At 35.7% G+C, this 25,479-nt stretch overlaps 1 protein-coding gene and 1 non-coding gene across 2 annotated transcripts in view; both read left to right on the forward strand.

The window, feature by feature from the left end:
* NUP155 (nucleoporin 155) overlaps positions 1 to 25,479 on the forward strand; it is a 63,463-nt gene that overhangs the window by 14,071 nt on the left and 23,913 nt on the right. Inside the window, exons 7-21 of the mRNA XM_029940984.1 lie at positions 404 to 509; positions 1,462 to 1,535; positions 1,836 to 1,927; positions 3,832 to 3,929; positions 4,424 to 4,576; positions 6,110 to 6,210; positions 9,249 to 9,419; positions 11,095 to 11,205; positions 12,558 to 12,652; positions 13,358 to 13,446; positions 13,910 to 13,972; positions 14,472 to 14,619; positions 15,852 to 15,918; positions 16,873 to 16,988; positions 22,810 to 22,907. Of these exons, the coding sequence (XP_029796844.1) occupies positions 404 to 509; positions 1,462 to 1,535; positions 1,836 to 1,927; positions 3,832 to 3,929; positions 4,424 to 4,576; positions 6,110 to 6,210; positions 9,249 to 9,419; positions 11,095 to 11,205; positions 12,558 to 12,652; positions 13,358 to 13,446; positions 13,910 to 13,972; positions 14,472 to 14,619; positions 15,852 to 15,918; positions 16,873 to 16,988; positions 22,810 to 22,907 (1,582 nt within the window). The remainder of the gene's footprint in view (positions 1 to 403; positions 510 to 1,461; positions 1,536 to 1,835; positions 1,928 to 3,831; positions 3,930 to 4,423; positions 4,577 to 6,109; positions 6,211 to 9,248; positions 9,420 to 11,094; positions 11,206 to 12,557; positions 12,653 to 13,357; positions 13,447 to 13,909; positions 13,973 to 14,471; positions 14,620 to 15,851; positions 15,919 to 16,872; positions 16,989 to 22,809; positions 22,908 to 25,479) is intronic.
* On the forward strand, positions 18,159 to 18,287 carry LOC115295105. The gene has a single exon (XR_003910328.1). It is a non-coding gene; the product is annotated as a small nucleolar RNA SNORA30/SNORA37 family (small nucleolar RNA).

Raw genomic sequence — 25,479 nt, forward strand, 5'->3', positions numbered from 1 at the left:
TCTGAGCTGTCAGCCCAGAGCCCCACATGGGGCACGAACCCACAAGCCCTGAGATCATGACCTGGGCTGAAATTGGATGCTTGATCAACCGAGCCATCTAGGCACCCCTGCTTTACTGCTTTTAAATAAAAGAGTTTTTACGATAACTAAAATACGAGTTTATTAACAGCACTATGAGGTTTTGAAATAGCTGCTTTCATTGAGAGCAGTGACATGATTATGGCTAACTGCATTTTCTATTTTTAATTAAAGGACTAAACTCTACTTATTCTGAATATTATGTCTCATTTACAATTATTGGTGTTTCACTACAGTTTGAGGCTTTTTGTACACGTGGTTATAGTTGCTGTGACAGATGTACCTACATTTACAAGTCTTTCTCCTTTTCATTTTTCCTTTTAAGGCAGAAGCAGGTTGGTTTAGCCAAAGATGTAGGAAAATAAACCACTCAAAGAGCGCACTTTCTTTCCTTGTTCCTTCATTGCTACAGTTTACATTTTCAGAAGATGGTAAGTAGAAAACAATAAATTTGACAAACAAAAACATTTTTTAGCAGATTATTGACTTAACATTTTCTTCTGAAATTCTCATTTTTTTTTAATGTGTATTTATTTTAGGGGTGGGGGGTGCAGAGGCGGACATAGACAATCTGCACTTAGCGCAGAGCCTGACTCGGGGCTCAAACTCACAAACCATGAGATTATGACCTGAGCCCAGTTCAAAAATTGGGTGCTAAACTGACTGAGCCACCAGGTGCCTTCAGAAATTCTTTCTTAACTGAAGGCTTGTCTTATTGAATAACATTGGGTTTATATTCATAAGGTTTCTTAAAGAAAGAAAAGATTATAAAATAGCGTGGATTTTATTCCCAAGTTCCTATGAATGTAGCATCACAGAGCATGGATCTAAAACAGCTATGCATACTTAAGCCAATACCATGTGTATGTGAGAGAGAGACCTTTAATACATGCTTTTCCTATCTAGAACAAATTGAATATGAATAAAAGTGAATATTTCTGAGTTTTAATAAATTTTTTCCCATCACACAGTGATTCATTAAACTGGAAGTTTCTTTTTTTTTTAAACTGGAAGTTTCTTGAAGGAACTCACTGAGTATAATTATTCCTGTGTTTCTAGCATACAGTAGACATTCATTAAATGTTGCATGAAGAAATAATATAGAACTTGGTTTTGATTTGGCTTACAATTCATTGAGAAGACAGAGAGTAATTTATGTGAGGCTCTTAATCCAGTCACAGTATTTGATGTCTGCTTTTTTTTCCATATATTGTCTGATCTAAACGCTTCTTGGCTTTGTCCTCATGTAAAAATCCTAGGACTTATCCATAAAGCAAGAGAAAAGCCCCTAAATGCAAAGTTCTAATTCAGCAATTTTAATTTGTTTTAAGTGGCTACTGTGTTTATTAATTTTTGAGAGTTTTTTCTTTTTTTGTCTTATAGATCCTATTCTTCAAATTGCAGTTGACAATTCTAGAAATATTTTATATACACGATCTGAGAAAGGAGTAATACAGGTAAGTACTTAATATTATACTACCATTTAAGTGGGGAAAGAACATCCTGTTTTTAAGGAGGAGATTCAGTTACTTTTAGCCTTTTCCTATGGGCTGTGTGCTTTTTAAAAAACTACTTCTCAGGGTCCCTTTATTAGGAAATTTCAAATCTCTGAATGTTGCCATATTTGTATGAAGTGCCACAATTAAAGGATCCCTGAAGAGGAGGGATCTGTTTAATAAAATATTATTTAAAAGATTATTTTCTGAAGTGCATATGGGTTATAGTTATGTTTAAGTGGGTATAATTTTTTTTCACAGGTTTATGATTTGGGCCAAGATGGACAAGGAATGAGCAGAGTTGCCTCAGTTTCGCAGAATTCTATTGTCTCTGCTGCTGGAAACATTGCTAGGTAATATGTAATTTATTGTCAGATGTTTCATTTGCAGGCATAATTATGCTATTTGTGTACAGCATGCTAAAATTCTTTTTTCTTCAAAATCTCTCTAAAGGGTAAGGAATGCTGAAGGAGATGACATGGGAGGTTATGTTTGAGCTACTAGAGAAAGACTCTTTTAATCCTGATGTTGGATGGTTGGAAACAAGGCAGACTGGTTTTACAGTATAAAGTACAGTTTGACATGTTTTTCTTTGGAGCTTTAAGCATTGGGTTGTCTGGACAGGGAATTATAGGAGTTGTCACTAAGAAAACTACATGTCTCAAAGTTCCCCACTTGTAAACACTCCAGCCTTTTAATGGGCCTTTCAAGAAGATTAGTTGGTCTGGTAATTGACCCAAGTGCAGTTTGGGAATACAGGAACATTACAGGTGTGTTGTGCACATTGTATTCTTGAGGAAACCAAAACTAATGGGTGTTACGATTTATCTGAAGTCTGACTCCTTCAGTAAATAGTAGAACCCAAGCAACAGGCCAAGTCTTCAGACACTGTACACTGGGAGTTACATATATCACAACTAATTCAGCTCAGGTGCAGAAAGGTCTCACATTTTCAGCTTCAGTTTTCTATGTGCTTGGGTCATTGGTGCATTCAGATATTCTGGTGAAAAATCAATTGTTTGCTTTCATGACAAAAAAAAATTCTGAAGGCAGACCATCTAAAACCAGGTTTTTCCGTTTTCGTCTCCCAACTTTTTTGGAGGGGAATTGTTTTAAATCCACAGAAAATCTAGAAGAGCAGCATGGTGAAAACTGATATACCCTTTATCCAAATTCAACAGTTGTTAACCATTTTTCCGTATTTTCTCACTTTCTTTCTTATGAGCGATTTGAAAGTAAGTTGCAGACATCATGACTTACATCCTTCAACTTGCATTTCCTAAGTCTCTCACATAAGCACAATGCAGTTCCACACCTAAAATAATGAATAATTTTGTGATACTATCTTGTAATTATACAACTCATATTAAATTACTTACTAGTCCCAGAAATCTTTCATAATAGTTTTTCTCTTTTCTCCAGCTTCAGTCAGGGCCCATGAGTTACACTGGTCATTTATCTTACTGACATAGAGCAGGTGGCTCACTGCCTTTCCTGTTCCCTACATGTGGTGGGTGGGGCAGGAGTCTTCTTTGTAGAATATCTCATTTTTTGAATTTGTCTTTTTTTTCAATTGTCGTAAGCTTTAAAAACTAGAGTAATTGTTTTGTTTTGTTTTTTTGACCAGTGTTACATAGGTAATGTGAACTCCTTGCAGTGTTACATCAGTAGGTACATATTACCAGTTTTTCCACTATGGAATACTTGGATAAGGTGCTGTTTACCAGGTCTCTCATTATAAAGTTTCATTTTTCCTTCTTTTTGATTAGTGGTAATCTTTACAATGAGGATTTGATGCTGAGAATGCCTTGTTCCTCATTAACTATTTATGCAATGGAGTTAGTCTTTTATGGTCTTTCAAAAAGGGTTACTTTTTAAAAATTTTTTTATGTCTTTTATTTATTTTTGAGAGACAGACAGAGACAGTGTGAGCAGGGGAGGGTCAGAGAGAGAGGGAGGCACAGAATCCGAAGCAGGCTCCAGGCTCTGAGCTGTCAGCACAGAGCCCGACGCGGGGCTCGAACCCACGAATTGTGAGATCATGACCTGAGCAGAAGCCGGTCCCTCAACCGACTGAGCCACGCAGGTGCCCCAAAAAAGGGTTACTTCTAACAATATTAATGTAAACTCATATTCAGGGATTTTCCTGGCGCTTGCTGTTGCATTAATTTTCTAAGAAGTTAGTGATATTTTAGCATATTTAGATAATTAGTAGACCATTTTTAAAATAGACTTTCGTTTTTTTCCTTTCTTGTAGGACCATAGATCGTTCTGTTTTTAAGCCAATTGTTCAAATAGCAGTGATTGAAAATTCTGAATCACTGGATTGTCAGTTATTGGCAGTCACACATGCAGGTATGTTGTTTAATTTGTATGTCTATATTGCTTTTAGAACTTGATAATCTTCAAATTTGGAAATGGATATTAGAAATGTATTTTTATTTGTGTATTAATGATCAAGCTATATTAGTAACACACAAAATTAAGGATTTGAAAATTAGAAGATTTTCCTGGTTCTTTCTCCCTTATTTTATAGATGTAAAACTAGGCCTGAAAAGTAAAATGGTTAATATTCAGTGACAGAGCCTGAATAGGAACAAGGTCTCCCTTAGCTTAAAGTTGTAGATTCTTTCTACTAAAATATGTTGATTTCACCTGTCATTTCTAAATTACACATTCTTAGAAATCTACTTCAGGTGATACTATACATGAGGACTTCAGATCAGTCAGGAAAGTGATGAGTGGCTTTAACAGGTGTCTGGTGTTACTCTGTGAAATTGCTTCGATAACACATGTACCTCAGAATTTTCACTTTCTGTTACTGATGTATAATTTTACTCCATCATCAGGTGTAAGGTTATATTTCAGCACATGTCCATTCAGACAGCCATTAGCACGACCTAACACATTGACACTGGTTCATGTTCGCTTACCTCCTGGATTCTCAGCATCTTCAACAGTGGAAAAGCCTTCAAAAGTACATAAAGCACTTTACAGTAAAGGTAAATTCTGAAATACTTCAGACTTAAGATTGGAGTTTTTTAAAGTATTAAAATTAGAATGTCTTGGGGTATCTGGGTGGCTCAGTCGGTTGAGTGTCCGGCTTCGGCTCAGGTCATGATCTCATGGTCCGTGGGTTTGAGCCCTGCCTCGGGCTCTGTGCTGACAGCTAGCTCAGAGCCTGGAGCCTGCTTTGGATTCTGTGTCTTCCTCTCTCTGACCCTCCCCTGCTCGCACTGTCTCTTCCTGTCTCTTAAAAATTAAAAAAAAAATGTTTATAAATAAACAACAACATAAAATTAGAATGTCTTTTGAACCATTTGAAAATAACAAATTTTTAAATAAAATTTAGAGTGTTTTAGTTTTTTACATTAATTATGGTTTTATGTCCTACAACCCCAATGGGCTTAAGACTGATATTCGTAAAGTCAATATAAACGGAAGAAGTTAGTGGGAAGGGCTGGACTTGAGCACAGCAAAGTAAATTTCAAAACTGAACTGTCGTGTTAACTATTATTGCTAAGCTGATGCTTTTATAGTCTGTTTATCTCTGCCATTGCACTAGTTTAACTTCTTCGTTTTTATTCATGATGTGTTTGGGATAACCAGTACATGAAATTCTAATTCATTGACTATTAGATACCAATGATTGAAAGTCACAACATTTTTTATGTACTAAATATGCCTTTTTAAGGTTAATAATTAAATTAAAAAGCCCATTGATTATGAAATACATCTATCCTAACTTTAGAAATTTTAAGATTTTGGGTTGCCTGGGTAGTTCAGTTGGTTGAGCATCTGACTTAATATCAACTCAGATCATGATCTCAGGGTCATGAAATCAAGCCCTATGTCAGGCTCTGCACTGAGCATGGAGCCTGTTTGCGATTATCTCTCTCCCTCTTTCTTTGCCTCTTCCCCACTCTTGCTCTCTTAAAATAAATAAACATAATTTTAAAATAGAAAAATTAAGGGGCGCCTGGGTGGCTTAGTCTGTTGAGCGTCCAACTTTGGCTAAGGTCATGATCTCACAGTTCATGAGTTCAAGCCTCACATCAGGCTCTGCTGATAGCTGGGAGCCTGGAGCCTGCTTCAGATTCTGTGTCTTCCTCTCTCTCTCTCTCTCTCTCTCTCTCTCTCTCTCTCTCTGCTCCTCCCCCACTCAAAAATAAACAAACACTAAACAATAATAGAATCGTGGGAATCTACTCCCGAAACTAAGAGCACACTGTATACATTGTATGTTAGCTGACTTGACAATGAATTATATTTAGGAAAAAAAATAGAAATTTTAAGATCTAAAAAAAGTATTTATGCAAAAGAAATGAAGTATAAGATCTGGAACACTTACTGAGTCTACCCTTCCAACAATTGTATGTCCTTTTAAGGGATTAATTATTGTATATTTTGTAACTTATTTACTTTTTTAATGAATGCTAACTTTATTTTTATTTAATATTAATATTTACTAATTAAGATAATTAGGGATGCATATTACTTGGCATGCTGTAAGATTTTGTGTATTAAACTTTTAGGTATTCTACTGATGGCAGCCTCGGAAAATGAAGATAATGACATTTTGTGGTGTGTTAACCATGATACATTTCCTTTCCAAAAGCCAGTGATGGAAACGCAGGTAACTTATCCTAAGAATCTTAAGGAACTTTTTATGTAGTTTATAATTTTAAGTGAAGAATAAAATTGTGAGAATCTTTATGTTGTGATACTTATTTTGAGTATTCATATATGATTAGAAATCAAAAATAAGGGAATTCTTTTAATTCTTTGTTATTCCTCTGTGAGGTTGGAAGTCATTAATGGCTATCATTAAAAATATTTTTTAACATTAGAAACCCTTTTAGAAAGTTTTTCAGGGGCGCCTGCGTGACTCAGTCAGTTAAGCATCTGACTTCAGCTCAGGTCATGATCTCACTGTTAATGAATTCAGGCCCCGCATCAGTCTCTGCTGACAGCTCAGAGTCTGGAGCCTGCTTCAGATTCGGTGTCTCCCTCTCTCACTGCTCCTTCCCCACTCATGCTCTGTCTCTTTCTCAAAAATAAATAAACATTAAAAACAATAATAAAGTTTTTCATAGTGTACTCAAAAATGCATATGTTTTCTGAAATGACTTTTGTCCCATTTAAATATATTGGGTTTTTAGTTAGTTAATTATGAGACCATCCAATATAGTTATGACTTAGAATTTTATTTTAATGTCTTTAATTTATAGTTCTAAATTATAATTTATAGCCTAAATTCAAAAAAATTGTTTCAATTATAGAAATTTTCAAGCATGCACAAGAATAGAATGATAAATGGAACACCCATAAGTAAAGAATTACTAACCCTTTCCCATCTTGTTTCATATCTCTTCTCTGCATATACAAATATACACACACAAACACATGGTTGTGTTACAAAAGCAGATATTGCCACATATTCCATGAAGTGGACATGGAGTTCCTGGGTAAGGGTTGCAGCCCCAGCCTGCCCTGGCCCAGTCCCATACCTGGGCTGCTCATCTCAGCCCTTAGCATAGAAGGAGAGGCCAGTACCATCAAGAGTATGGTAGGAGAGTCATCTCTGCTCCTTCTCATTGGTTTCCCCTGTCTCGCCCCTATCTATTTCTCCTAAATGCCCTTGCATAGCCCATGCTTCCTGCCCCCTGAGGATGCTGATCAAACCAAATAAGTATACTCCCATTGGAATCATCTCTCCAAAGGCATTTTGGTTCCAGCTGCCACCAACTGCTCCCTGGTTATTTTCAAACTTAAGCCCTTTTAGTTAGGAGAAGCAGGAAAGGGGATGTAGGTGAAAGGAAGAAGAAAGCATCCCCAAGGATGGGGGCATGGATTGAATGGGCTCTTCCAAGTTTCTGACATGGCCCAAGGAGCTAGAGTAGGGGTAGTAGGTAGGTATGGAGGCAAGAAGCGTTTTTCTCAAATTTTTTTATTCTTTAAACTTTGCTGAGCACTGACTATGTATTCATGCTGTGGTAGACTGTGAGGATTCAGAACTCAATAAGATATGACCCCTATCCTGATGGAAGCACAGTGTTGGGGAGTATAGGTTTGAATTCTGGCTCCATTTCCTGTAAGCTATGTATCTCTGGCCCTCAATATATGCATCTCCTAAAAATAAAGAGTTTAATGTATCTCTGGCCCTCAATTACCTTGTCTATAATAGTCATAAGAATACCTACCTCTATGGGTTTTTTCACATGTGTAAAGCACTCAGCATACTTTCTGGCATATAGGAACCATTCAATAAATGATCAAAATGATAACCGTTAATTCTTTTAAGCAAATAATATGCATCATATCCTTTCATTTATATAATACTTGTTACCAAACATGGACATTTAAACTTTTTTTTTTCATGTTTATTTTATTTTTGTGTGAGAGAAAGCACACTCAGGGTAGGAGCAGAGAGAGAGAGACACAGAATCTGAAGCAGGATTCAGTCTCTGAGCTGTCAGCACAGAGCCTGATGCGGGGCTCGAACCCGCGAACCGTAAGATCATGACCTAAGCCAAAGTCGGACGCTTAACCAACTGAGCCACCCAGGCACCCCCAAATGTGGACATTTTAAAAGAAAAACATGGGGCGCCTGGGTGGCTCAATTGGTTGAGCCACCAGCCTCACTCAGGTCATGATCTAACGGTTCGTGGGTTCGAGCCCCGCATCGGGCTCTGTGCTGACAGCCAGCTCAGAGCCTGGAGCCTGCTTCATATTCTGTGTCTCCCTCTCTCTCTGACCCTTCCCTGCTTGTGCTGTCTCTCTCTGTCTCTCAAAAATAAAAAAAATAAAAAGAGGAAAACAGCTACCAAATATAAATGTAGGACATGAACTTTAACCAAAGTATACTCTCCCAAAAACAGCTATTTAAGACATCAGAACAATAGGGAAATTTTGTATTGACTGGGCATTAGACTATTTAACATTCTTACATGTTACAATATCATGGTTATGAATGAAAACATCTTTATTTTTAGGAGATGCATATAAAAATACATAGTAGTGACATTGTGTCTATCACTTTCAAATAGTTCAGTTACATAAATAAAGCAAAATGCTAATGGTTATTGAATCTAGGTATTGGGAATAAAAGAGTATCTTAGAAAGCAAAAACTTCAGAAGAGAACAAAAATCTGTATGTCAGCAAAATGTAAGTATTCAACCTCTCCAGTGTATCCTGGAAAGATGGTAGAATATGGTTTTTGGTTATTGAAAGAATTGTAATTCTAGTAAACACTGTTAAAAGTTCATCTGTTTTTTTAAATGAAGCTTATTTATTAATTTTTGAGAGAGATAGGAAAGAGAGAATCCTAAGCCGATGTTGACTCCACTCCAGGACCACGAGATCACAACCTGAGCTGAAATCAAGAGTTGGACACAACTGACTGAGCCACCCAGGCACTTCTATTAACTGTTAATCATAAGAAAATTTTACCTCTGCTTTGTAGTGTAAAAGATTATTGTCATAGAATATGGCCTTATTAAAGGAATAGTAGAGCATTAAATAGAAACTTGAGAATGTTCACATTCATGGGTTATTAATTTATGAAATTCTGCATTTCCTTAGAGATTAGATCTATATGTTTTTCCTTTTTAGAATGTTTTACTTTACGTAACTTAAATAACAGGTATAAAAGGTTAATTTCTTTTGTATAGATGACAACCCGTGTTGATGGTCATTCATGGGCTCTCTCCGCAGTAGATGAATTGAAAGTAGATAAAATAATTACACCCTTAAATAAGGATCATATTCCAATAACTGACTCCCCAGTTGTGGTGCAGCAGCACATGTTGCCTCCGAAGAAATTTGTTCTCCTCTCAGCACAGGTACGTACATGTTCTCTTAAGGGGGAGACAAAAAGGAAGCAACCTTTGATGTGAGATGTTCTGCAATATTTGTTTAATAGAGTCATTTACCAAAATGCTTAATAATTTTTACTCTTAAAGATATTCTTAAGGAATAATTTGTAAGTACCAAAAATGCAACAAAAAAAAACCTTGCTGTTTATAAAGTGTTACATGTTTTTTAAAGCAGCATTTATACAAATAACCTGTATTTTTACAATTCTCATTTAATGTAATAAAAAACATGTTTTGGTATTTGTTTTTTTAATAATAATGTGTTAACAAAATTTAAATGGCGTAACAAGGAGTGTGCATCTCCCTTGCAGTTGAGGTTCTTTCCCTACAGACCCATGTGTGTCATCAGCGTCTGTGTGTCCTTCCAGAGGTGCAGATGTACAAACCATCAAATAATGGCAGCATATTCTTTACACTGTTTTATGCCTTGCTTTTTAGATTTCAAATACGTATTTTAAAGATCTTTCCGTATCATCATATAAAGAACTTTCTCATTTTATGTTTGAAAGGTTTTCTTTTATATGGATGTACAATATTTAACGAGGCCCCTATTAATGGATTATATTTTGCTGTTTGTAATGCTACAATCTTGTGCATATATTATTTTCTGTTTGTAGGAATAAAGCTATAGCACTGCCTCTGCTGGGTCAATGAATATGTTTATTTCTAATTTTGATAAATGTTGCCAGATTCATGTTCATATGCATATATTCAGTATGATGAATATTAAGTTCCTGTTTCCTTACATTTTGTCCAACTATAATACATCATTTTATTAAGAGTAAGATGGACAGTCTTTTCAAGTGTTTGTTTTTCTATAAATTGTCTATTCCTATTTTGTTGAATTATCTATTTCTTTTTGATTAGAGAAGCTTTTTATCAAGGAAACTTTTTATAATTTCAGTGTCATATTTTTCCCAGTTTGTCATTTTATTTGGTTTATTGAGAGTTTTCCCCTATGGATAAAGCATATAAGTAGTCAAAATTTTCTTTTATCCTTGGGATTTATTAAATTAGTAAAAAGCAAAAACCAAAAACTTCCTCATTCTGGGGTTTATAAAAACTTCGCCCACAGTTTATTTTAGTACAGTTTTGTCATTTAAATCTTTGATCTATTTGGAATTTGTCTTGGTATATGATTAAGACATTTGTTTTCTAAATTGACTTACTTATGCCAACATGATTAATGGATAATTTAACTTTAATCCTCTGCTTTGAGGGATACCTTTTATCATACTCTAAATTCAAGTATTTACTTGAACCAGAGCTTTCTAAATTTAATAAGAAAGCACTGACCTCCACCAAAAAAATAAATCCCAAGTTAATTATAAAAAGATTCTGGCTCTTGTAGCTACAACATTTTATAAACCTGTGTTTTATGCCTTATAATAGTACATGCCCTGTGAATATATTTTGTGTCTTACAGAGCAGTGTTTTCTTATATAGTTTTCTTTATGGATATATAGATCTAGTTTAGGTCAGGAATTGAAAGGTAGATGTTCCTTTTGACCAATTTGCCTTGTATTCTTGAAGGATTTTACTAATTTTATTGATTTTATTAAATAAAATGCCAGGGTCAGTTGATCTACCCATGCCTGATAAGTCTATTATTTATGTATTTATGTTTTCTTTAACTTCTTAGGGGAGTCTTATGTTTCATAAACTTAGACCTGTAGATCAACTGAGGCACCTACTTGTGAGTAATGTGGGTGGAGATGGAGAAGAAATTGAAAGATTCTTTAAATTACATCAGGTAATTATTTGTATTTTTAAAAAATATGTTTTAAACAATGAAACAGTGGGAGTCATAGCTCAATTTTATGTAAGGTAGAATCAAAATACTATAACAGGTAATCTTAGCAGCTTTCCTTTCTTTAGTCACTATGTATATACTAATATTTGGGAGCAATATTAACAAGTAAAGCTTATGCAGTAAACTCAGATTTTCATGTGTTCTTATTGATAAGTATTTATTAAAGTATACTTGTATACGTTAGAGACTGATTCTCAAGTTATGTGATAAATGCATTTTTATTAAAATCACAAGACATTTATGGACAAATCTTTTTTTTTTTTTTTTAATTTTTTCCAATGACCTGAGGAAAAAATTAGGGGGCAGTGGTGATGGGGCCATTAATATATCAAAGCCACAGCTATAGTTGACAAGGTAAAACTCAGAAAGCTTAAGATCAAGAATATCACATCAAAGTTAAATACAGAGACACTGGACTCAGGTCACCAGCTTCACCACAGGGTAGAGTACTTGAATTCTGTGGGCTTCGGTTTCGTCATGTGTAAAACATACATCATAGGGGTCTGCATGGTTCAGGCAGCTGGCTTCCATCTCAGGTCCTGATCTTACAGTTTGTGAGTTCAAGCCCCATATGGGACTCTGCACTGACATTGCAGAGCCTGCTTGAGATTCTCTCTTTCTCTCTCTTTCTGCCCTTCTCACACATGCATGCGCTCTCTCTTTTTCCTCTTGCTCAAAATAAATAAATAAACAAAAGAAGATGCATTATAATAGTATATTAAAATATAATTAAAATAGGACCTGGCACATGACAGGTACTCAATAAATATTAGCTACTGTTGTTGTTATCTAAAAGGTAAAAATGATTATGAGGGGAATAAATTAGGGGAGTAAACTAGAAACTAAAATAGAATCTAGAGAAAAAGAAAAAGAGAGCACCCTTTAGTGATAAGTGCCTATGATAAACTTCCTCCTTTTTCATACTACCTGATCTCATTCACTTAGCAAATATATATTAGACACTTGCTCTGTGCTAGGCACAGATTTAAACATTGGGTACAGCAGTAACCAAAACTTTTTTGTAAATATGTATGTTTGGGACACCTCGGTGATTCAGTCGGTTGAATGTCCAAATCTGGATTTAGGCTCAGGTCATGATCTCTCAGTTCATGAGATCGAGTCCCACATCAGAGTGTCCGCTAACAGCATGGAGCATGCTTGGGATTCTCTCTCTCCCTCTCTGCTCCTCCTTTGCTCACACTTTCTCAAAGTAAACCTTTAAAGTAAAATACAATAAATGTTTATGTTTAATATAAGGCAAGGTACTCTTTTCTTTTCTTTTCTTTTAACAGGAAGACCAGGCTTGTGCAACTTGCCTTATCCTTGCTTGTTCTACTGCTGCTTGTGATAGAGAAGTATCCGCATGGGCTACTCGGGCTTTCTTCAGGTATATGTCCACTTTCTTTTGTTCTTTGCCACTTTTTTAAGTGGTTGCATTGGCCAATGTGATGGATTAAGAGCTTGCTAAATAGTTGAGGAACTATATAGGCAAGTTACTAAAATTGTTTTGCAAAAGGTTGAAATCTGGAAAGATTATAATGCTAATAGAAGTTGCTAGGTTAGCACAGTGTATAATTGTTACCCTCACTCTAGGTAACTTCTTCTGTCTAGTATTCCTTCTTCATCTCTTTCTACTCCAGTTACTGTATCTTTTGTATCTCCTAAAACTCAATAGCAACTCTGCTTTATTTGTATCACAGGCATTGAGGGATTCTGAGTCACTTTAAGGAAACTTGGTATCAAAGAGATCTTTTTATTTAGAAAATATTTAGCTAAAGATAAGAATTTGATGTCTGATTTGTTTAAAACAGTTTTTCCAGTGCTTTCTAACCATAATCTGGTATGAAAATTACAGTGCCATATATTCTAAGTCAATTCTGGGTATTACTGACCCTTGTTAGAAATTGCTAGAGTCCCTTTATTAAGTAAGTATTCTAAGTCTGTGCTTACATATAAGCACTATATACACAATATATTAAAGCCTCTAGTGTTTAAAGCTTTATTTAGAAGCTAAGCAGGACTAGGAACAATTCCAGCTTTTAAGGTGGATAAGTTCACTGAATAAGATCAGCCTCTGTTGTCACAAAAACAGGTATGGCGGTGAAGCACAGATGAGATTCCCAAGCACCCTCCCCGCTCCAAGTAATGTGGGTCCCATCTTGGGGTCTCCTGTCTATGCTAGTAAGTATGAAACATTGAAATGAAACTATTTCTAATAGTTTGAATTTTATAAACTATATTGCATAGTTTAATGAACAGAGCTTTTTATTATATTTTTTTTACTGCTACAGTTTAATGGGTGAATACTTCTATAGATGTCTGACTCTTAAAAGTGATGATATGGTAATATTGAGTTCTTTATGTTGGAGAACAAAATAACACGTCACCAGTAGTATTTACAGAACTCATTTGTTATTCTAAAAGAAGGAGGTGAATGATTAATAATGAGTAAACTCCCACCTCAAGGTCTTCCAAACTGGAGATAGTTAGAAAGTTCCTGGGAAATAAGAGGAGTCCCTAAATCTTGAATATGTCATGTCTGGAGCCACTCCTCATTCATGCTTAGAAACAGCTTTTCTAATTTAATCAGATTTAAAAGATTGGGAAATTATTTTATAAATCTATATTCTTCTTTTCTTTTTAGGTTCTCCTATTCCTAGTAGTAGTCCATACCCAAATCCATCATTTTTGGGAACACCATCTCAAGGTAGTTGTTTTCTTTATTATACAATACTGTTGTTATCCTTAATGTTTAACGAGAGAAGGATTAACTTGCCGTGTTTCTTGAAAATAACATAATTTGATAGAACTCACATCCAAGCAAGTATTGACATTTGCCCAGGAATGCCTTTGCAATGGAGCACCTTTAGCAGTATGCCCGGAAAGCTCCTTATCTGGGTACCAGGATTTAATTAGCAGCCATGTAATCTGTGTAATTAGCTCTGTTTGACTCCTAAAATTAAGGAGTAGTGATGGCAAGCTTTCTTTCCTTTTATCCTGCAGGCTGACTCTTGAAAGTCTGCCTGGGAGCACCCATCCAAGGCTTAAGTCTCATCTTTTCAGGGAAAACCAAATTCAGTATCTGTTTATTCTAGTATTTTTATAAATATTCTTACCTTTGGGTCTAGATACACAGGCTTGAGTTATTGGGAATTCTAATGTTTAAGGTTAAATTTAAAGGTTTGTCTTTATTGTATGTATACAAGGTGTACACCCTCCTGCCGTGTCAACACCAATGTGTGCTTCAGGGAACCCGGCAACTCAGGCTGCAAGTATGAGTTGTGTGGCCGCACCAGAGATCGTGTACTCTGGAAAACACAATGGTATTTGTATTTACTTTTCTCGAATCATGGGGTAAGTTTTCTATGGAATAACCCAACTGTTGCTCACCTTGTCCAATTTTGTGTGAATATTTTTAACTCTAAATTTGGGACATCATTTTTTTCTACTAAATTTTACTTATAGTTTTAGTTCATTTGTTCATTAATAAGCTTTTTTATTATCTAACCAATTATATTTGTTGCTTTGCTTTACCTATATGTATACACGTATATATTAGTATGTAGTATTCCAGAGAGTCCTGGTCTTGGCTATGCAGTCAGCCATGAGGTTGAAGAAAGCGCTACCAGTCTTGGCTGCATTCTCACATGTTTAGGGTCATGTTTGAATGCTGGTCTAGAATGGTATCTGCTGGGACAGCTGGGTTGTTATTCACATGGCCTCATCCTCCAGCAGTTTATTTACGTGGTGGTAGCAAGGTCCCATCAAAGAAGGTAGAAATTTGCAAAGCCTCTTGATACCTAGGTTTAGAGTTGGCTTTGCCATCACTTTCACCTCATTCCCTGGACCAGGGGAACCTCTCTAGGCCAACCTAGATTCAAAAATAGAATGTAGGGGTGCTTGGGTGGCTCAGTTGGTTGAGCATCTAACTCCTGATTTCAGCTCAGGTAATGATCTCACAGTTTATGAGTTCAAGCCCCATCTCAGGCTCTGTGCTGACAGTACAGAGCCTGTCTAGGATTTTCTCTCTCCCTTTCTCTCCACCTCTCCCCTGCTTATGCTCTCTCTCAATCTCTCTCAAAATAAAATAAATTAAAAAAAGAGTCCATTAAAAAATGGGAAATATATACCTCATTATGAGAAACACAGCGAACTCATTAAGTATAGGTATAAGGTGTCCTAACAAGTTACAGCCAATTTTGCAATTAGTCTGTCATATCACCTAGTTATTGTCTTGTCTGCTGTATGTTTGTCTTAGATTTAAGATGGATGCTTTCAGTTGAATCATTTGCTGAAAATATGAAAACACTGAAGCACTCCTTTATAAATTTGGTTTTACATTATATGCTTCCTTGTTTACAATTCACTGCCTGTCGTGTTTTGATTTTTCTTCAACAGTATTAAGTGAAATGACTTAGGTATGTCAGGTTTAGACATTTTCTTCTTTTCCATTCTTTTGTATAACTTCATGAAATGACACGTGAAATCACCGCTGTTCTTTAATAAATACACAGAAAGGAATTTACTACATATTGTAATTGTTTTGTTTATACAACATAATTGTTAAAACATTTTTTTAATTTCAGAAATATCTGGGATGCTAGTTTAGTTGTGGAGAGAGTATTCAAGAGTGGCAGCAGAGAGATCACTGCAGTAAGTGGGTCTTATAATAGTTTCATTTCATTATTGCTGTGTAACCAGTTTATGGTATTGGATAAATAGATTGTTTCACCTTTCTTGATGTTGTAATGAGATGCAGTGGTCATTTTTCTATGTACACGTTGTGTGCATGTTCATGCAAATGCTCCTTGCCCAGGTCTGTCTTCTTAATATTTCAGTCTGATACTTCACTAGAAAATGAGAATACTAAGACATCTCTTTCTTAAGGTTCTTGTGAGAGTTAAACAGAATAAATCCTAGTACTTAATATGCTCCACAGACCCAGTACTAATTTCCATGTGTTGGTATACTTTGTAGAGTGCTTTAAAAAAGATTCTTTAAAACTTTGTATTAACATAAATTCAGGTAGTAAAATTCTTTTAATATGAAGTAGAAATGCAATTTATTTTAAGCTTTTTTCTTTTTAAATTGGAAAAATATAAAATATCTTTTGAATTCTGAAATCTTTTAGAAGTCCACATTTCTAAGAATTAGAATGTATTTATTTAACATAGTATATGATTTCATTTATCTGAAGTTCAAGAACAGGCAAAGCTAATGTGTGGTTACCTGGAATATGGAATAACTAATGACTAGGAAGGAGCATCAGAGAACTTCTTGGGTATTGGAAATACTTTATATTGTGGTCTGGACAGTGACTGTATTAAAAACATAAAAAGCTATTAAAAACAAACAAGATGTTTGTTTAAGCTGTGCAAATTTTGCTGTCTGTAAATTATACTGAAATCAAATCAGAGCAAGACAGGAGAGAGGTGGGTATCTAGCCCTTTATTCTGTCAAGCATGAGTTGGTAAATAATTATGTTTTTGAAGATAGGATACTTCAAAATCGAAAGTTTATATTCAGTTACAGATATAAAGAGTATGTTTTACATATACACTTTTTCAGTGTTTTAAAACTTTGGAAAATACTTTTTTTTCCTTACAGATTGAAAGTAGCGTTCCCTCCCAGCTGCTGGAGTCAGTGCTGCAAGAACTAAAAGGTTTGCAAGAGTTTCTAGACAGAAACTCTCAGTTTGCAGGAGGACCATTAGGAAATCCAAAGTAAGAATAAATAAGATTTATTTACCCACTTTCCCCTTTTTTCTCTCAGATATAATTTACATGTTATAAAATTCATTTAGTTTATTGGTTCTCAGTAGATTTATGAGATTATGCAATTATTACCATTATCTAATTCCAGAACATTTTCATCACACCAAAAAGAAACTCTCTAACTCATTAGCAATCACTCCCTATCTTAGGCCGCAGTAACAAAAATACCATAGAATGTCTTAAACAACAATCATTTATTTCTCACAGTTCTGGGGGCTGGAAGTTAGATCACAGTGCCAGCATGGTGGGGTTCTTGTGAGGACCCTCCTCCTGGTTTACAGACAGCTGTTTTCCTGTTTTCCTTCTGTGTCCTCACATGGCAGAGCGAAAACTTGGTGACAGGCTCTCTGGTCTCTTTTTCTTTTTAATTTTTTTTTTAACACTTTTATTTATTATTGAGAGACAGAGCACAAGCATGGGAGGGGCAGAGAGAAGGGGAGACACAGAATCTGAAGCAGGCTTGAACTCTGACAGCTCAGAGCCTGATGCAGGGCTTGAACTCACAAATTGCGAGATCATGACCTGAGCCAAAGTCAGCTGTCCAATTGACTGAGCCACCCAGGCGCTCCACTGGTCTCTTTTTCTAAGGGTGCTAATGTCATCATGGAGACTTCACTGTTGTGACCCCATCTAAACCTATTTACCCCCAACGACCCCATGTCCTAATGTCATCATATAGGAATATGGTGAGGCACCCTCAGTGCATAGCTCTCCCCATTTCCCTTCCAGTCCCTAGCAACCACTAATCTGTCTCTATGCATCTGCCATATTCTGGGTCTTTTATATAAATAGAAATGTCTGGCCTTTTGTTTCTGGCTTCTTTCCTTTAGTATATTTTCAAGGTTCACTTGTATTAGTGTGTATCAGTACTTTTTGTTTCATTTTTCATTTCATCAGATGATGCTCATTTGGGTTGTGTAGTTTTTTTGGTTGTTATGAATAACAGTGATGTGAATATACATATAAAAGTTTTTGTGTTGACGTGTTTTGGATGAACTTTTTTTTAACTATAGAAATGGGTTTTTGGTAAAAATTTAATTTCACTGACCAGGAAATTTATGATCTGAAGAGTAACATAAAATATCTAAATATGCATTTCTTTAAGAGTATATTGCAAATCTAGCACTTTCACAGGTCCTTCCCCAGACAGTGGGGTCCGGATTTGGTAGCTGGTGCTGAAAGAAAGCCCCTGATTGCATCCTTGCCCTGGGTCTGTGCCAGTGGCAGCTGTCACTCAGTGGGACAGACTGTTCTGTGATGTCATATTCAACATGTACCTTTTCTCCTGCTTCTCTACTCTACCCTTAGGTCTTCTCCCTAAACAAATAAAAACAGATAAATAATTCTGCAAATAGAATCTAAGGCATACTTTTATGAAACATTGTTTATTTAGTGTATCTCTTAGAACATTCCAAATCAGTGGAATAAATTATTTTTATATTGGCTGCGTATTTTTCAATTATTTATAGGTGTTTGTGAACTTGTTCCATAATCTTCAGATGAATTTTTTGGCAAATGGAATTACAGGGTGTGAGGGCTTTTTGAAATGTTGCTATGTAGTATTTGTCTCATGAGAAAATCATACCAATTTTCTTTAATTTGAGCCTTTGGAACACTTTAAAGTATGTCTTTTTATTTTTTGATGTTTGTTTGTTTTTGAGAAAAGAAGAGTATGCGAGCACGAGCAGGAGAGAGACTGGGGGTGGAGGGAGGTCGGGTAAAGAGGATCCAAAGCAGGTTCTGTCTGCACTGTCAGCACAGAGCCCAGTCTGAGGCTTGAGCTCATGAACGGTGAGATTGTGACCTGAGCCAAAGTCAGACAGCCAAAGTCAGACACTTACCCAGCTGAGCCACTCAGGTGCCCCCAAATTATATCTTAACAAATAAATTGATTTCTTCCCTCTTTTGTGTTAACTCAGTTTAAGAGTCTTTATCTTTTAATAAGACAATTTAACTTCTTCTGTTGTTGGGATTAATTAAATGTTTGATCTTATTCTCACATCCTGAATTTGTGCTTTTGTTGTTTTCTGTTTGTTTTTCTTTCCTTCCCCATCCCCTATTTTACTAGATTGGTCAGACCTCTCCCTACCCCAAACACAGACTTAGAAATTTTATATATGACTTTCTTTCTCTAGTAGTTTTAAATTCTGAAAAATACACATGTCTGTCAGCATTAATAATTGGGCAGAAGCTATTAATATTTCTTTTTTCCCCTACCCTCCATTATCCTTCCTGGAAATTATCTGGAATTTTAGTTGTAAGGTGTTTTCGGTGGTGGTGGTGGTGGTGGTGGTGGTGTTTATTTGTTTTGTTTTTTTACGTTATATTCTTCTATTAATAGTTCCTTAGTTTATTAAACTTTACAGTTACAACTGAAACTGTTAATTTTATTCCCTGCTACTTTTTTAATTTCTCTTTAGTTAATAGTTTTCTCATTGAGGTTTTTTTTGGGTTTTTTACATCTGTAATCCCGTCATCTGCGAATAGAGATAGTGTTATCTTCTTCCTGTGGATCTGTCGTTGCTTTCTCTTGCCAGTATAAGTTAGTATCTCCAACACCGCGTTAAACAGTAGTGGAGATACAGTGGGCATCCAGATCTTATTCCTGACTTCAGTGGAAAACCTTGTAATGTTTCCTCATTAAAGAAGATGCCTAGATTGATTACAGTTTATCAGGCTAAGAAAGTATCTATTTCTGTTTTATTGAGTATTCATATAAAGTGAGTATTGGAGTTTGTCAGTTGTCAGCATTTTGCAGAGATAATTGTACTTTTTTCCTTTATTAAAAAATTTCCTAATTTCAACCAATACCCTTCATTCCTGCAACATTAGTCTCATTAAGTATTTTTAAATAGCTTCTGAAGATGTAATTTATATGCCACAAAATCCACCTAATTTAAATGTTCATTTCAGCAGCTTTTAGTAAATATATAGAATTGTACAACCATCACCACAATCCATTTTTAGAACATTTCCTTCAACCTAAAGACATTTCTCTTGTCCATTTTCAGTCATTTCCACCTCTTGGCTCCAATTATTAATCTGTCCTATCTCTGTAGATTTGCCTATTCTTGACAGGTCATATAAATGGAATTATATATATAATTTGTGGGCTTTGGAATCTAGGTTTTTTTGTTTAGCATATTTTGAGGTTCATGTTCAAGGTCTGTGTTGCAGCATTAATCAGTACTTCACCCCGTTTTTATTGCCTAATGGGTATGGAATTGTAAGGTTGTAGTCATTTTCTTTTAGATCTTCATTTACAGTTTGTTCCATTTTCTTCCTAAATGTTAATATTGCAGAGGAAAAGTGTATTACCTTTCTGATTCTCTTTTCGCTGTAAATGGCTTGTGTTTACTTTGAAATTTTTCATGCTTCCTATCTCTATTTCAAAAAATTTAGCAATTTTACCATAACGTCTTTACAATGTCTTTCTTCAGGGAGGGTTGAGAACTAAACTTTATCAATGAGCGTTTAGAACTAGATAGATATTTAAGTTTTGGTGAATTTTCTTTTTTTTTTAATTTATTTTTTTCCTTTTATTATTTTTAATGTATTATCTGATCATTTCCTTTGCTTTGGAAAATCCTATCGACTCTCCTAGATCTAGCCTGTGTTTCTTCTCTTTTCTTCCATAATTTCCTTCCTTTTGTTGTAGTGGTGGTCGTTGCTGTGCTCTTTGGGTCTGTCCTCCGCATGAACCTCTGGATGCATTCTGGGACTTGTGCAGTAGTTTATATTTCAGTTCAGTTCTTAGAGTCTTTACTGTGCTTCTCTCAGTATGTTCCATATATATACAGCTTCAGGGGTGAGCCCGGAAGTTGTGTTGATCATACACCGACTTAGGGGATCGCCTTTCTAGCTCCTTCTGGTTCTGATTTTCCACATATTCTTTAGCTCCCAGGAACTGTTTTTCCTGGTGCTCTGGATAGAAAGCTAGTGTTTCCTTTCATTTTTCACTCCCTTGATGTCACAGTACTATGGAAATTATGGTACCTTTGGGGCAAAGCATCAAGAGAAATAACTGATTTGATTCAAACTTTTGGGATCACAAGCCCCTTTTCCCAGTTTCTCTGTTCCAGGGCTTCTCAGCCTCAGCGCTGTAGACCTTGGGGCTGGGTAACTCTTCATGGAGGGGGCTCTCCTGTGCATTATAGGATATTTATGAGCATCCTTATCCTCTACTAGATACCAGTAGCCCTCCTCAGTTGTGAAAGAGTCATTGCTGGATGTGCCTTGGGAGATTTACTGTCTTACAGTTTTTGTTGTTTTGTCTTGTCCTTACAGTTTTGAAACTCAGTTCACCTTTGTACAAAGCCTAAAGATAAATAAAGGAGTAGGAGAAAAATCCAGTATGAATAGGTTGTCATTTGACTTTTGACTTCCCAGTCTGTTTGCACTTCACTGACTTCTCAGAGCCCTCCGTGTGTAGTTGCTGTGTATTTCCTCCAGGGTTTTCAGTTTTGTAGTCAGTGAAGGAGGCCGTAGCAGGCTCACTCCATCTAGGCTGGTGCCATCAGTCAAGGTTTTTGTTACTGCCATTATGAATACGTGGTTTTAAATGTATTCAGTGTGTTTCATTCACTGCAGATTGTTTTTGTAATGCAAGATATCCCAACGTTTTGCCTCTTTAGTCTGCTTGACTCATTTTGGCACGTTTATTTGGTAGCTTCTTTGCTTCCTAATATGACAAGATGTTCTAGGTTTATTTGGGACAATTCCTGCCTTCCACCTGGTACTAGCCATTTCTCCAGGGAGCCCTGATTTCTTTTGGTAGGAAAGGGTATTAAGGATTATAGTTAGAGGTGCTCGTTGCTACTAATCATGCTGTATGTTGTTTTGTCTATATTTCCTAATAAAATTGTGAATTTTTACTGTTGTCCAAGGTTTAAGATTACAGGGGTTTTGCTCCATTTCTTCTATTTTTGTATTGCTTTTTTCCCTAAAAATTTTGTTTTCTATTAACATTGACATAATCACTCATTTGCTTCATCCTACATTATACTTATCATGGTTTCAAGTCATCTACTTTTGAAGTTAAAATCGTAATCTATATTATTCTGCCAGTTGTCAAACAAAAATTTCTCCTGAAAGTTCATCAGTCTTTTCTTCACATCTCCTGAAGTTTCATGAAGAGCTGAAGGAACAGATTCTTCACGAAACAAGCCCCAAATGCTCTTATTTGCTCATTACTCTCAGTGGTCTTACCTTACAGTATGACTTCCAGTAGGCTCTTTGTTTTTTACTTTTGTCCTGATGTTTTTTCATCTGTAAAATGGGATTCCTACTAATACTTACCATATAGAATTGGGATTATTAAATCGTTAGTGGAGGCAAAAAAGTGTTCAATAAAAGGAAGCTTATTGTTTATTGCCCATCTATTCTCAACAAAACTGTAAGCATCTCAGAGATTAAAATGCTTCTGTTTCAAATCATTATCATTGATTTGCCAGTGACTACTTAACTATGCTACAGAAGGAAAGAATATTTTTAGTGTATTCCCGTTCATTCATGTGAAATAATCAGAACAGACAAACTTATGAGACAGAAGGTAAATTAGCAATTACTTAGGGTAGGAGTAGGAGAGATGGGGATTGACTACTAATAGGGAGTGGGCGAAAATGTTCTAAAATTAGATTGTGGTGACAGTGCACAACCCTATGGATATATTTTGAAAAACTAATTGTGTACTTTAAATTGTTGAGTTATATGCTGTATGAATTATATCTCAGAGCTGTTGAAAACACAAATTCTGAAATTTCTGTTTCAGTACAACCACCAAAGTGCAGCAGAGGCTGCTAGGATTCATGCGTCCCGAAAACGGAAATAGCCAACAAATGCAGCAGGAGCTGCAGAGGAAGTTCCACGGTAAGTTATTCCTTCTGATCAGTAAACCAGACGTGCCCCCAATAAGGATTTCTATTCAGTGACTAGAAAACAGTAAACATCTCTCAATAAGATCCAGATTTTTGGTAACACGAATATTTTTTATTAAAATAGCATCAGTGTGGCTGGGAAAAGTGGGACAATATGGGTCTCTTGTATTTCCATAACTTTCAACCCATTAATTTTTTTTCCATTCCTTTACTGAGAAACATGGTACATACCTTTGTTTAATGAGTTTTTTATTGTAAAATAGACATAATATAAAATTTACCGTTTTAACCATTTTTAAATATAGTGTGGCATTCAGTACATTCACATTGTGGTGCAAATGTTACCACTATCCATTTCCAGAATTTTTTCCATCCTCCTATGCTAGAAGGATGAAACAGTTTCCCCTGCCCCAACCCCTAACAGACATAATTTTTATGTTTTTTCTCTCTGAATTTGACTATCTTATATACCTCCTATAAGTGTATTTATATAGTGACCAGCTTTGCAGCTGGCTTATTTCAGCTAGGATAATGTCTTCAGAGTTCATCCATGTTGTAGCATGTGTCAGAATTTCCTTTTTAAGACTGAAAGTTACTCCACTGTATGTCTATGTAGGCTTCCCCTGCTGTCTGAAAGTAGAAGCTTCCTGTGAAACCTTTCATAAGCCAAGTGGCATAAAATGAAGAAGCAATCACCATTAACTTAGGAAAAGTTTTGGAGCATTCCCAGACACAAAAAAATACCCTTTCTTAGGCTTTTCTGTTCCTTAAAACACATTTTTTTTTAACTTACCTTATTTAATTTCCACACCCATCATGGGGCTCAAACTCACAAGCCCAAGATCAAGAGGGTCAGGCTTTTCTGACGAAGCCAGCCAGGTGCCCCACTTTAGGACACATTGAGATAAAACACAGATGCGCATAGACACGTTTCAAAGCTACAGGTAGCTTAATGCTTAGATGCTGCATGTGGTTTCTGGGGGAGGTGCTTGGAGGGGAGCGTGCTGCCTCTGTAACGGCTCGCTGCAAAACAAACACTGAATGCTGTTTCGGGGGGTTTCATGAAAGCAAAATCCTCTTTGAATTTCTTTCCGTTACCGCACTGAGGTAGTAATGTAGGTCTTTCATAGGAACAAAGTGATGTACGTGAACTTTCAAAAAGCACAGGACACCCGTACCACATTTTGTTTGTCCATTCATCCATCTGTGGTGGACACTGGGTTGCTTACACCTCTGAGGTATTATGAATAATTCTGCTAGGAAAGTGGTGTACAAATAGAAATTTTCAATTCTCTTCAGGTCTTTTGTTATAAACCCAGACATGCAATAGCTGGATCATGTGGTATTCTGTGTCCACCTTTTGAGGAACCACAGAACTGTTTTCCACGCACCACTTTACATTTCTACTAGAGGTGCACAAAGTATTTCAATTTCTTCACATCTTGATTAGTAGTAACACATTTTGATAGAGTTGAAAATGTGAATCCAACTTTTTTTTGGTCTGTGATAAATAGTAACAACTAAGGAAAAAGCAAGGGACTGGAAAACTTCTTATAATCATCGATTATTCCAGAAATAAATTGGAATAATTATAAATAATTTTGTAAATTATAAATAAAATTGTTTAAATTTGGCCTGCCATTCCAGTTTTTTAATCTTCTGTTGTTGGGGCCACTTATTCTGATTGACAGAACTTTGCTAATGAAGCCATTTACTTTTGTCCCTGCTAAATCTGTTTCCTGTTTACTATTTTGTATATGCTTTTTTCATTATTGCTATTGGTATTTCACTAAGGCATTCAAGCCTGACAACCAAGCATCGGTAAGGATTTAAACAAAAGGGAGGATTCAGATTGCTCACAGTATACAGTGAAATGACTGTTTGGAGATTATTTTGATTGTATCCTGTAAAAGCTGAAAATGCATATATTCAAAGCCAGCAGTTTCGCTTCCAAGGATACATCATCAAGCAGTCTTTATCAGACATTTCCCCCCATAGTAAGAAATAGTTTTACATTATGACCCTGATGTTTTGAAAGCATACATACACAAATGAAACAAAATTGAAAGAAATAACTACCTGTTTTATAATCTAACATTTCTTTCTGTTTTTATTGTCTCCTCTTTTTAAAATCCTATTTCCTTTTTAAGAGAAAAAAACGCAGTCATGACTGACTTATTTCATGGCTTACCAGTTAATCTTTTCTTTTTGTATAAATGTTATTTATTTTTTTTAAATTTTAGTTAACATACAGTGCAGTATTGGTTTTAGGATCACCAGTTTATTGTTTTTTGCTAGCTCATCTTAAACTAGGGTTTAAAGAACATAGTCCTAAAGAAATCTGACTGTGATCTCCAGAGACCTTTCTTAAAGATGTTTTTTGCATTATTGTTTTACTAGCAAAGCACTGGAATATAAATATCCTTCAAGTGGAAAATGGACCTAACTGTGGTATCGTTACATGATGGAACATCTAGTAATAACTAGTTTACATTTATTAATATAGAAGTCTATGAAAATACAAATGGGTGGAAAAAGCAACAGTGTAAATTGTTTATAAGCTG

This window comes from Suricata suricatta, chromosome 6 (genome assembly GCF_006229205.1).
Source record: "Suricata suricatta isolate VVHF042 chromosome 6, meerkat_22Aug2017_6uvM2_HiC, whole genome shotgun sequence".
In the NCBI taxonomy this organism is placed as follows: domain Eukaryota; kingdom Metazoa; phylum Chordata; class Mammalia; order Carnivora; family Herpestidae; genus Suricata; species Suricata suricatta.